We start from the raw sequence: 14788 nt of genomic DNA, 5'->3' as shown, positions 1-14788 counted from the left end.
CTGTGACTTCCTGCTGCCTCCATTCCCCTCCTCACATCCTGTCACTGCCCCTGTCACATGCAGCTCTGTCCTTACTAACACATCACTCATCTCCTGATATACTCTGTGCTGCTGGGGACCCTGCTCCTCCCACTATATAACTCTCAGTCTGTGACTTCCTGCTGCCTCCATTCCCCTCCTCACATCATGTCACTGCCCCTGTCACATGCAGCCCTGTCCTCACTAACACATCACTCATCTCCTGATATACTCTGTGCTGCTGGGGACCCTGCTCCTCCCACTATATAACTCTCAGTCTGTGACTTCCTGCTGCCTCCATTCCCCTCCTCACATCCTGTCACTGCCCCTGTCACATGCAGCCCTGTCCTCACTGACACATCACTCATCTCCTGATATACTCTGTGCTGCTGGGGACCCTGCTCCTCCCACAATATAACTCTCAGTCTGTGACTTCCTGCTGCCTCCATTCCCCTCCTCACATCCTGTCACTACCCCTGTCACATGCAGCCCTGTCCTTACTAACACATCACTCATCTCCTGATATACTCTGTGCTGCTGGGGACCCTGCTCCTCCCACTATATATCTCTGTCTGTGACTTCCTGCTGCCTCCATTCCCCTCCTCACATCCTGTCACTGCCCCTGTCACATGCAGCTCTGTCCTTACTAACACATCACTCATCTCCTGATATACTCTGTGCTGCTGGGGACCCTGCTCCTCCCACTATATAACTCTCAGTCTGTGACTTCCTGCTGCCTCCATTCCCCTCCTCACATCATGTCACTGCCCCTGTCACATGCAGCCCTGTCCTCACTAACACATCACTCATCTCCTGATATACTCTGTGCTGCTGGGGACCCTGCTCCTCCCACTATATAACTCTCAGTCTGTGACTTCCTGCTGCCTCCATTCCCCTCCTCACATCCTGTCACTGCCCCTGTCACATGCAGCCCTGTCCTCACTGACACATCACTCATCTCCTGATATACTCTGTGCTGCTGGGGACCCTGCTCCTCCCACAATATAACTCTCAGTCTGTGACTTCCTGCTGCCTCCATTCCCCTCCTCACATCCTGTCACTGTCCCTGTCACATGCAGCCCTGTCCTCACTAACACATCACTCATCTCCTGATACACTCTGTGCTGCTGGGGACCCTGCTCCTCCCACTATATAACTCTCAGTCTGTGACTTCCTGCTGCCTCCATTCCCCTCCTCACATCATGTCACTGCCCCTGTCACATGTAGCCCTGTCCTCACTAACACATCACTCATCTCCTGCTACACTATATGAAATGTCAGCTGTGTTGCATGTGTATAAGCTGTTTTCCATTTGCAGCGATGATTCCTATATCAGTGCTGTGTATGACCTTGCCCGTCTGACACAACAAAGGATCCGGACGTTCCCCTATCACAATTCACTGATTTATCACCTAAGCCCTCATGGATATCAGTTTCGCAGAGCATGTAGGACAGCGCACAATCACACCGGTAAGCCACATCTGTATTTCATCAAATGTTTTAAACTTGTTACCTGAAAAAATCTATTAGGCATTTACCAGAAACCATTTTACTGCTCGTCTATTCTTTACCCTGGGCCATATATTTATTTATTTTTATTATTACCAGTTATTTATATAGCGCACACACATATTCTGCAGCACTTTACAAAGAATATTTGGCCATTCACATCACTCCCTGCCACAATACAGCTTACACTCTATATTCCCCATCACATGGTCACACACATACACACTAGGGGTCACATCACTCCCTGCCCCAGTGCTTACACTCTATATTCCCCATCACATGGTCAAACACATACACACTAGGGGTCACATCACTCCCTGCCCCAGTGCTTACACTCTATATTCCCCATCACATGGTCACACACATACACACTAGGGGTCACATCACTCCCTGCCCCAGTGCTTACACTCTATATTCCCCATCACATGGTCACACACATACACACTAGGGGTCACATCACTCCCTGCCCCAGTGCTTACACTCTATATTCCCCATCACATGGTCACACACATACACACTAGGGGTCACATCACTCCCTGCCCCAGTGCTTACACTCTATATTCCCCATCACATGGTCACACACATACACACTAGGGGTCACATCACTCCCTGCCCCACTGCTTACACTCTATATTCCCCATCACATGGTCACACACATACACACTAGGGGTCACATCACTCCCTGCCCCACTGCTTACACTCTATATTCCCCATCACATGGTCACACACATACACACTAGGGGTCACATCACTCCCTGCCCCACTGCTTACACTCTATATTCCCCATCACATGGTCACACACATACACACTAGGGGTCACATCACTCCCTGCCCCACTGCTTACACTCTATATTCCCCATCACATGGTCACACACATACACACTAGGGGTCACATCACTCCCTGCCCCAGTGCTTACACTCTATATTCCCATCACATGGTCACACACATACACACTAGGGGTCACATCACTCCCTGCCCCAGTGCTTACACTCTATATTCCCCATCACATGGTCACACACATACACACTAGGGGTCACATCACTCCCTGCCCCAGTGCTTACACTCTATATTCCCCATCACATGGTCACACACATACACACTAGGGGTCACATCACTCCCTGCCCCAGTGCTTACACTCTATATTCCCCATCACATGGTCACACACATACACACTAGGGGTCACATCACTCCCTGCCCCACTGCTTACACTCTATATTCCCCATCACATGGTCACACACATACACACTAGGGGTCACATCACTCCCTGCCCCAGTGCTTACACTCTATATTCCCCATCACATGGTCACACACATACACACTAGGGGTCACATCACTCCCTGCCCCAGTGCTTACACTCTATATTCCCATCACATGGTCACACACATACACACTAGGGGTCACATCACTCCCTGCCCCAGTGCTTACACTCTATATTCCCCATCACATGGTCACACACATACACACTAGGGGTCACATCACTCCCTGCCCCAGTGCTTACACTCTATATTCCCCATCACATGGTCACACACATACACACTAGGGGTCACATCACTCCCTGCCCCAGTGCTTACACTCTATATTCCCCATCACATGGTCACACACATACACACTAGGGGTCACATCACTCCCTACCCCAGTGCTTACACTCTATATTCCCCATCACATGGTCACACACATACACACTAGGGGTCACATCACTCCCTGCCCCACTGCTTACACTCTATATTCCCCATCACATGGTCACACACATACACACTAGGGGTCACATCACTCCCTGCCCCACTGCTTACACTCTATATTCCCCATCACATGGTCACACACATACACACTAGGGGTCACATCACTCCCTGCCCCAGTGCTTACACTCTATATTCCCCATCACATGGTCACACACATACACACTAGGGGTCACATCACTCCCTGCCCCAGTGCTTACACTCTATATTCCCCATCACATGGTCACACACATACACACTAGGGGTCACATCACTCCCTGCCCCAGTGCTTACACTCTATATTCCCCATCACATGGTCACACACATACACACTAGGGGTCACATCACTCCCTGCCCCAGTGCTTACACTCTATATTCCCCATCACATGGTCACACACATACACACTAGGGATCACATCACTCCCTGCCCTAGTGCTGCTTACACTCTATATTCCCCATCACATGATCACACACATACACACTAGGGGTCACATCACTCCCTGCCCCAGTGCTTACACTCTATATTCCCCATCACATGATCACACACATACACACTAGGGGTCACATCACTCCCTGCCACAATACAGCTTACGCTCTATATTCCCCATCACATGGTCACACACATACACACTAGGGGTCACATCACTCCCTGCCCCAGTGCTGCTTACACTCTATATTCCCTATCACATGGTCACACACATACACACTAGGGGTCACATCACTCCCTGCCCCAGTGCTTACACTCTATATTCCCCATCACATGGTCACACACATACACACTAGGGGTCACATCACTCCCTGCCCCAGTGCTTACACTCTATATTCCCCATCACATGGTCACACACATACACACTAGGGGTCACATCACTCCCTGCCCCACTGCTTACACTCTATATTCCCTATCACATGGTCACACACATACACACTAGGGGTCACATCACTCCCTGCCCCAGTGCTTACACTCTATATTCCCCATCACATGGTCACACACATACACACTAGGGGTCACATCACTCCCTGCCCCAGTGCTTACACTTTATATTCCCCATCACAAGGTCACACACATACACACTAGGGATCACATCACTCCCTGCCCCAGTGCTAACACTCTATATTCCCCATCACATGGTCACACACATACACACTAGGGGTTACATCACTCCCTGCCCCAGTGCTTACACTCTATATTCCCCATCATATGGTCACACACATACACACTAGGGATCACATCACTCCCTGCCCCAGTGCTTACACTCTATATTCCCCATCACATGGTCACACACATACACACTAGGGGTCACATCACTCCCTGCCCCAGTGCTGCTTACACTCTATATTCCCTATCACATGGTCACACACATACACACTAGGGGTCACATCACTCCCTGCCCCAGTGCTTACACTCTATATTCCCCATCACATGGTCACACACATACACACTAGGGGTCACATCACTCCCTGCCCCAGTGCTGCTTACACTCTATATTCCCCATCACATGATCACACACATACACACTAGGGGTCACATCACTCCCTGCCCCAGTGCTTACACTCTATATTCCCCATCACATGATCACACACATACACACTAGGGGTCACATCACTCCCTGCCACAATACAGCTTACGCTCTATATTCCCCATCACATGGTCACACACATACACACTAGGGGTCACATCACTCCCTGCCCCAGTGCTGCTTACACTCTATATACCCTATCACATGGTCACACACATACACACTAGGGGTCACATCACTCCCTGCCCCAGTGCTTACACTCTATATTCCCCATCACATGGTCACACACATACACACTAGGGGTCACATCACTCCCTGCCCCAGTGCTTACAATCTATATTCCCCATCTCATGGTCACACACATACACACTAGGGATCACATCACTCCCTGCCCCAGTGCTTACACTCTATATTCCCCATCACATGGTCACACACATACACACTAGGGATCACATCACTCCCTGCCCCAGTGCTTACACTCTATATTCCCCATCACATGGTCACACACATACACACTAGGGGTCACATCACTCCCTGCCCCAGTGGAGCTTACAATCTATATTCCCCATCTCATGGTCACACACATACACACTAGGGGTCACATCACTCCCTGCCCCAGTGCTTACAATCTATATTCCCCATCACATGGTCACACACATACACACTAGGGATCACATCACTCCCTGCCCCAGTGCTTACACTCTATATTCCCCATCACATGGTCACACACATACACACTAGGGGTCACATCACTCCCTGCCCCAGTGCTTACACTCTATATTCCCCATCACATGGTCACACACATACACACTAGGGATCACATCACTCCCTGCCCCAGTGCTTACACTCTATATTCCCCATCACATGGTCACACACATACACACTAGGGATCACATCACTCCCTGCCCCAGTGCTTACACTCTATATTCCCCATCACATGGTCACACACATACACACTAGGGATCACATCACTCCCTGCCCCAGTGCTTACACTCTATATTCCCCATCACATGATCACACACATACACACTAGGGGTCACATCACTCCCTACCCCAGTGCTTACACTCTATATTCCCCATCACATGCTTACACACATACACACTAGGGGTCACATCACTCCCTGCCCCAGTGCTGCTTACACTCTATATTCCCCATCACATGGTCACACACATACACACTAGGGGTCACATCACTCCCTGCCCCAGTGCTCACACTCTATATTCCCCATCACATGGTCACACACATACACACTAGGAGTCACATTACTCCCTGCCCCAGTGCTTACACTCTATATTCCCCATCACATGGTCACACACATACACACTAGGGGTCACATCACTCCCTGCCCCAGTGCTGCTTACACTCTATATTCCCTATCACATGGTCACACACATACACACTAGGGGTCACATCACTCCCTGCCCCAGTGCTTACACTCTATTTTCCCTATCACATGGTCACACACATACACACTAGGGGTCACATCACTCCCTGCCCCAGTGCTGCTTACACTCTATATTCCCCATCACATGGTCACACACATACACACTAGGGATCACATCACTCCCTGCCCCAGTGCTTACACTCTATATTCCCCTTCACATGGTCACACACATACACACTAGGGGTCACATCACTCCCTGCCCCAGTGCTGCTTACACTCTATATTCCCCATCACATGGTCACACACATACACACTAGGGGTCACATCACTCCCTACCCCAGTGCTTACACTCTATATTCCCCATCACATGGTCACACACATACACACTAGGGGTCACATCACTCCCTGCCCCAGTGCTCACACTCTATATTCCCCATCTCATGGTCACACACATACACACTAGGGGTCACATCACTCCCTGCCCCACTGCTTACACTCTATATTCCCCATCACATGGTCACACACATACACACTAGGGGTCACATCACTCCCTGCCCCAGTGCTTACACTCTATATTCCCCATCACATGATCACACACATACACACTAGGGGTCACATCACTCCCTGCCCCAGTGGAGCTTACACTCTATATTCCCCATCACATGGTCGCACACATACACACTAGGGGCTCACATCACTCCCTGCCCCAGTGCTTACACTCTATATTCCCCATCACATGGTCACACACATACACACTAGGGGTCACATCACTCCCTGCCCCAGTGGAGCTTACACTCTATATTCCCCATCACATGGTCACACACATACACACTAGGGGTCACATCACTCCCTGCCCCAGTGCTTACACTCTATATTCCCCATCACATGGTCACACACATACACACTAGGGGTCACATCACTCCCTGCCCCAGTGCTTACACTCTATATTCCCTATCACACGGTCACACACATACACACTAGGGGTCACATCACTCCCTGCCCCAGTGCTTACACTCTATATTCCCCATCACATGGTCACACACATACACACTAGGGGTCACATCACTCCCTGCCCCAGTGGAGCTTACAATCTATATTCCCCATCACATGGTCACACACATACACACTAGGGGTCACATCACTCCCTGCCCCAGTGCTTACACTTTATATTCCCCATCATATGGTCACACACATACACACTAGGGGTCACATCACTCCCTGCCCCACTGCTTACACTCTATATTCCCCATCTCATGGTCACACACATACACACTAGGGATCACATCACTTCCTGCCCCAGTGCTTACACTCTATATTCCCCATCACATGGTCACACACATACTAGGGGTCACATCACTCCCTGCCCCAGTGCTTACACTCTATATTCCCCATCACATGGTCACACACATACACACTAGGGGTGAGCGGGTTCGGATTTCTGAACTTAACAGAGAGGACGTTGACTATATCACAGATGGAGGTTCTTAACAAGGGACTATCTTTTTCACCAACACAGACATGTGATAGGTTTGAATTAGAAAAAGATCTAAACCTTTTCGCTAGAAAGTTGCTCCTTAAATTCTTCCTTAACAAGGAACGAAGGGGAGATTTTTTGGAACCATGCCCAAAGGAGATAGACCTCTCTAAAGATGATGCTGAAGCCATCTCCATCTTGGAGGAATTAAGGGATCTATCTACACAAGAACCCCAAAACCTGTCTGAAAATATTCTCTCTGAACAACCAGTTGACAATCCTCAAGTTATACTGAAAAAGAAATCCATTTTCTGTCCGGATTTCTCAATATGCCCACAAATCAAGGTGTATATGGATTTGGTCAGTAAAGATCTGGACCATCTTGAAATTATCAAAGAGACCAAAGAATCTGAATCCAATATGACTAGAAAAGAGAGGGAAGCCCTAAGGGAAATCAAACGATGGGATGATACAATAATTAAACCATCAGATAAGGGTGGTATATAGTACTTTGGCCTCGTGACCAATATATAGAAGAACTTAACAAACAATTGGGGGACACCTCATGTTACAAAAAACTAATATTCAACCCGACCCAGAATTTTCTTGATTTGTATAACGATATGATAGGGAGAGCTAGGAGAAATGGGGTGATCTCTAAGAAGGATTATGAATATCTAGAGAAAGATAACCCAAAAATACCAACATTATATTTGCTTCCCAAGATTCACAAAAATGAGACTATCCCCTCTGGGAGGCCCATCATCTCAGGAATGGGAAGCCTCACAGAAAATGTGAGTAGATTCTTGGACGCACATTTAAGAGAACATGCTCTAGCTCTGCCATCGTACATCAGAGACACATCTGATGTACTGAGTAAAATACAAGATGTCATATTGAACGAGCATACGTGGCTCATCACTTGCGACGTAGAGAGTCTCTATACGAGCATTAGCCATGAACATGGTCTAAAAGCAGTTGATTATTTCCTGAGTATGGGTCAAGAAACCGATTTCAATAAGTTTCTGATATCCCTGTTAAGATTCGTCCTCACCAAGAACTATTTTGTATGTAACAACAACTTCTACCTCCAGGTACGAGGGACTGCGATGGGGACCATGTGTGCCCCCACCTATGCTAACCTCTACCTGGGCTGGTGGGAGAGAGAGAGAGTTTTTGGTGAGGAGAATGATCCATATACAAGCCATATCATACTCTGGCTGAGATACATCGATGATCTCTTTATATTATGGGAGGGAGATATACGATTATTCCATGAATTCCTAATCAAATTGAACAATAACAACTTGAACTTCAAACTAACGTATGAAGCGAGTAGAGAGAGCATCAACTTCCTTGATGTTACCTTGAAAATAGAAGATGGACATCTCTCTTCAGACTTGTATCGTAAAAAGACATCTACAAACAGTATACTACACAAGGAGAGTTCACACTTTCCCCCAGTACTGAAAGGTTTACCGAAAGGGGAGTTTCTTCGTATGAAGAGAAACTGTTCTGAAGAACAAACCTTTCTGAAAAGGTCAGAAGAACTAACAAAGAGATTAAGATGTCGGGGGTACAGTAACAGAATGATTAAACGGGGATTTAAAGAAACTCACAAATATACAAGAGATCAATTATTGACACCAAAAAGGGAGAAAGGCCAGGAAGAGACAGTCAGATTTATAGGGACTTTTTGCAGAGAGTGGAAATACATCCAGAATGTCTTACAAAAACATCTGAGTATATTAGATACAGATAATGATTTGGCTTCCATCCTTGGAGGAAAAATACCAGTGAGCTGGAGAAGGTCCAAGAATTTAAAATATATTTTAACAAGAAGCCATTTGGAACCACTGACTAAACAAATGTATTTAAAAAAAGGATCCCGACAATGTGGAACATGCAAAGCATGTCCAATTATGATCCCAATGGAATCATACTGGGATAGATTCAATAAAGAATGGCGTATTAATGAATACATCACTTGCAACACCACAGCAGTGATCTACAACTTGCAAAACCCATGTCATAAAAATTACATCAGGAAGACCAAAAGACCTTTCAAAAAGAGAATATTTGAACATCTAAACAGCATAAGGAATGCAGAGAGAGATCGTAGATTGTTTAAACCTCTGACTCCGATAGCGAGACACTTTCTGAAATGTCAAGGAGGAAATCCGAATGGACTACGAGTGTATGGGATGAAGAGAATTAATTCAAACATCAGAGGAGGGGATGTAGATAGGGAGTTACTAAGACAGGAAACTCGATTAATTTTTCTCATGAACACCTTGACACCAATGGGTCTAAATGAAGAAAATAGTTATGTACCTTTTTTGAGGGAGTAACATATGAGTGACATCCAAAACATCATAAATATAGGAGTAAACCTTAAGACCACTCTGGGGTTATAATGTGCGAAGATTGACCTGTGTCAATGTGCGAAGCTAATATGCGAAGATTGACCTGTGTCAATGTGCGAAGCTAATATGCAAAGATTGACCTGTGAAACTACAACTTATATCCATGTGAATTTTGAATAATATTACCTTCTTGGATTCAAGAACACATTTACCTTTCTTAATCACATATTTAATGGGGAACTTAGGTTTTATGATTTTCCCCTCTTTTTCACATTTGCTTTATCACATTGCACTTTCTTCTTTTTATGTTTATTGAGCACGTGTACACCTTTCTTTCCCTTTTTTTAATTGAGGGATGTATATATGTGAGTTGTGTAGACAACTCTTTATATCTATGTAGGTCTTAATTTAATATTTAATCACTGATAATATAAAATTAGTCAGTTCACTACTATCATGCACATTTATGCTGTTTGCACACAATGATATTTTTTTATTTATAGAATTTTATTTTATTTTTTGTTTTTGTTTTTACTAATGTATATGTTCACTCTAACATTATTTATTTAATTTATTTATAAATATTCACATTGATATGTTTATATATTATCAGATTATATTTATATTTAAGATAATTTATTGTATTGTATTTCATGTTATTCTACAATATTTCTTCTTCATATGTGCACCAAATCCCCTTTCTGAGATTAGGTTGAATCCATTTTTCTGGAATCGCTCCACCCGTCTAGATAGACCCTATATTGTAAGGTTAGGTCTAGACTGTACAGGGCTGATGGCCCTGTGACGTCACACCCACGTGACTCGGCCTGAAAGGGGGAGGGGCGGGGATGGTAACGGGGGACCAAAACTGTCCCCTCGCGGGCTCGCTGCGCTCGCCACGCTTCGGGCACGGTGGCTCGCTGCGCTCGCCACAAATATATATTCCCCCTCTATGTCCTAGTGGATGGTAACGCAGGAGCGGTCCAGCCTCCTGCAGCGGTCACGTGGTGTCTACGTCACAGAGGTCCTTTCTCCAACTTGGAAATAGCAGCAACCTATATTGTAATGAATGGTGGAATATTAACTTTTCCCCCTTCTGTCCCCCGTTTTACTATTCAACATCCACTGATAATATAATATATAAGCCATGTCATAGATATCCTTAATTATCATTATACCTTTGATATTTCTGTGATTTTGATTACAACAATGTCCATATTTACATGGATCAAGTAATCAGGATTCGACTACTTCAGTCTGAAATACGTAGGAAAAATCATTAGTATCTGCTGAGTTAGAAGGATTCTGTCAATCAAAAAGGAGGGGCGGAACTATGAGATTTTCAGCCATTCAATTGGAGGAATCTATTCTAGGGAGTCCCGGATTGGCCATGAGATAAATGTGAGGGTATTTAAGTTACTTCCGGTAAGCGGCTCGGCTTACCTTGACAAAGCTACCTAGCGAAACGCTGCGTCGGTTAGCGGCGCTCCGTACACCTTCATGTCCTAACATGTTACTTTGCGAGTCAGCTCAGTTAAAGAATGTGGAATGTTTACCCTATATATGTTAACTATAGCGTGACTAGCATGTAAGTGTTTGTCAGTATATAAAGATGTGTGCAACATAGCACTAATAATAAGAGGTTGCTGCTGTTCAACCTGTCTATCTGAAACTGTGATAAACAATTATAATAGGTACTAATATCACCCATTATTTGAACCACTGCTTATATAGTGATTCAGTGCAGTAGTGTGCCACGGAGGGACCCCTCCGGACAGGGACTCTAGCACATCGGGATCTATGAATAAAGTAGGGTATTGGTAACCAAGACATCCATCATTTGCATAAATGATTTCCCATGAATACCTGCATATGTGATGGGAGAATATACTCTATGATATGGGATATGTGACAGGAGGTTATAAAGCTTGGTGTGGGGAAGATTTTCAGTCCTATGCGGAGCTGCATGATATTACACACGGTGGAATGCCCATGATATAAACAGAGGACTTTATCACTGTGAGAGTGATAACCATAGAGAAGAACTACACAGCGGATCTGCTATGATAGCAATGGGTTTAACAACAGCATGAAAACAAGCAGATATCTATATACAGAGAACCTTACTGGTCACATGTTAGAGAACATGTTAGAGAACATCACACGTGTGTAATCTGCCACTAACCACTGTAACTGAAAGAGCGCAGACTATCACTATTTGTGTACATGCATAACGTGAGGAACAACTTATTGTGTGACAGCCACAGGAGGAGGATGTTTTTGACATCACTCTGAGATAAATTCTATACCATATAGGGGCCACACATTATATTTATATATCCTTTTCAGTGGCATCATCATCTTTATATATCTCTATATTCCAACCGGTTATTGATATTAATATCAGGACATTTCAGTGGAATAGGAGCGTACGCAATTTTTATAACACATTTTATTTACATTACATACACTATTCTCTTTTAATATTTTGCTTTTTAGACATTAATTAAATAAAAGTTAGATTTTATGTATCATTTCTATTTAGTGCACTGCAATGGACATTTCTTCTAGATTAAACCTTATTATTCTTATCACTGGGAATTTGTGGAGTTTGGTGATTTTTCTTCATTAATTAGGTTTTCATAGGCTCAGATATTAGGAAAATAAGCTGTAACTCAATAAAAATTTACTTTTATCTCTCTTTCTCCAAAGTGACCTCTATTATATGACACTGGGCCTGATTCAGAGCCGCTCGTTCGTTCCGAGCGATGTTTGCCCAACTGCACATGCGTACGGATTGTAATACGCATGTGCGAACCAGTCAGTGCGGCCGAAAATCGTGTGCTCGCTAAATAGCGAATGCCTGCTATTTTGAGTGACGGAATGAGGCGTATGTGGGTGGTAACAGGGGAAGGTTCTTGAAAATGGGGAGTGGAGATCCGAACGCAGGTGTGCTTAAAGGTCAAAACGGGCGTTTTATGGGTGTGCATAATTAATACAGCAGCGTCATTGACCACATCACTGGGTTATTTTATAGTCAGAACTGCTCGCAAAATAGTGGTAGGAAAAACCAGCCACAAGAATAGCGAGCAGTTCATACGCTGGTCAATGTACTCGATTAATCTAATAGCGGACATGACGTAGGATGCGAGCGGCCAGGGGGCGTAGTTATCCAAAAAACTAGCGCAAGTTTTGTTCGCTCGTTCAGACATGGAGGCGTCAACAGACCGCAAAGAGCGAACAGTTCATTTGAATAGCCACCCCCTTTTCCTGAACGACCGTCCGCAAATAGCGTCCGGCTCTGAATCAGGCCCTTTGTGCTGATGCTGTCAGTGTAGTCCATCTTGCCTAATACATGCCTAGATCTGTGCGCCCATGCATATGAGCCTCGCCGTCACCTGGATGGGCAGCTCCACGGCGCTCTCACAGTGGCTGATTACATGAAGGGCAAAGTGATAGAGACTAGGGACAATACACATAGGGCTTGATTCAGAGTTACACACTATGCCGATATTCATGCAAGTGGCACGCGTTCGCCTGGTGTCCATTTAGTGCTGGGAGGCTCTAGGCTATGTCCCTTTTTCTCTGTAAATGCCTTAAATGTGTGCACAAGTCCTGATTCCGCTGTTTGGACGTTTAAGAGGTTACTCGTATGATAATTGGTTTACAATACGTGCAGAAGTTGTACGTAAGTGTCTGCGATGTGTGTATGGCATAAAGCTGACATATACAGAATAAGTTACACCTATTATGGGATCAGCTGTATACCAGCCCCATATACTTACACCTCATTAGATGATTAGATTATATGAGATTTACATTTCTATGTATATAAATAAACAGATGAATGTTTGTAATATAGAATTATGCATAATCTATTAGTAGCTAAATGGTCACATTATACAAATAATTATCTCTGTATTTTCTTCTGTCAGATAAAGTTATTAAACAGAGAAAACAGCTCTTAGAAAAAACAGAAGAGAAGGATAAAATCAGACAGAAGAGACACCCCGATTTCCTGGATATACTTCTCTGTGCCAAGGTCTGTTACTGACCCCCGTTACTGACCCCCGTTACTGACCCCCGTTACTGACCCCTGTTTCTAACCTCTCTGGACTCTGTTATCAGGGCCGTAGCTAGGGTAGTGCGGCCGGTGCCATCACACAGGGCACCACTGGGCAGGGGGCGCTGTTTGGGCCTGTCACATTTCTGTTTATTAACGTTCTTGCTTGTAGCTTCCCCTTATTTCATCCCCAGCATCTCCTGGGCTCTCCTATCTCTTCCCTGGCCCTTCCCCATGAGGCCATGGCCCTTTTTTGGGTGCATTAAATCCCTTTGAAAAATGAGGGGGGCGCCAATGCTCTTTCTGGCACAGGGCACCAAAAAGTCTAGTTACGGCTCTGTCTGTTACTAACCTCTCTGGGCTCTGTTTCTGGCCTCTGTTACTGACATCTATTACTGACCTCTGTTACTAACCTCTCTGGCCTCTGTTTCTGGCCTCTGTTACTGACATCTATTACTGACCTCTGTTACTAACCTCTCTGGCCTCTGTTTCTGGCCTCTGTTACTGACATCTATTACTGACCTCTGTTACTAACCTCTCTGGCCTCTGTTACTGACATCAATTACCAAATTCTGTTACTGGCCTACAGTATGTTACTGACCACTGTTACTAACCTCTCTGGCCTCTGTTTCTGGCCTCTGTTACCAACTTCTGTTTCTGACCTCTTTTACTGACCTCTGTTTTTGACCTTTTTCTCTGATGTCTTTCGCTGACCTCTCTGGCCTCTGTTAGTGACCTAT

The 14788-nt window shown here is 45.2% G+C and overlaps 1 protein-coding gene across 1 annotated transcript in view; it reads left to right on the top strand.

Moving 5' to 3' along the window:
- LOC148435881 (cytochrome P450 4B1-like) overlaps positions 1-14788 on the top strand; it is a 351835-nt gene that overhangs the window by 177290 nt on the left and 159757 nt on the right. Inside the window, exons 6-7 of the mRNA XM_088465383.1 lie at positions 1337-1488; positions 13921-14027. Coding sequence (XP_088321509.1) covers positions 1337-1488; positions 13921-14027 — 259 coding nt within the window. The remainder of the gene's footprint in view (positions 1-1336; positions 1489-13920; positions 14028-14788) is intronic.

Source organism: Taudactylus pleione, unplaced genomic scaffold, assembly GCF_031769625.1.
Source record: "Taudactylus pleione unplaced genomic scaffold, aTauple2 ptg001987l, whole genome shotgun sequence".
Taxonomy (NCBI): Eukaryota; Metazoa; Chordata; class Amphibia; order Anura; family Myobatrachidae; genus Taudactylus; species Taudactylus pleione.
The sequence above is the reverse complement of the archived record's forward strand: the minus strand, read 5'-3'. Positions and strand labels throughout refer to the sequence as shown.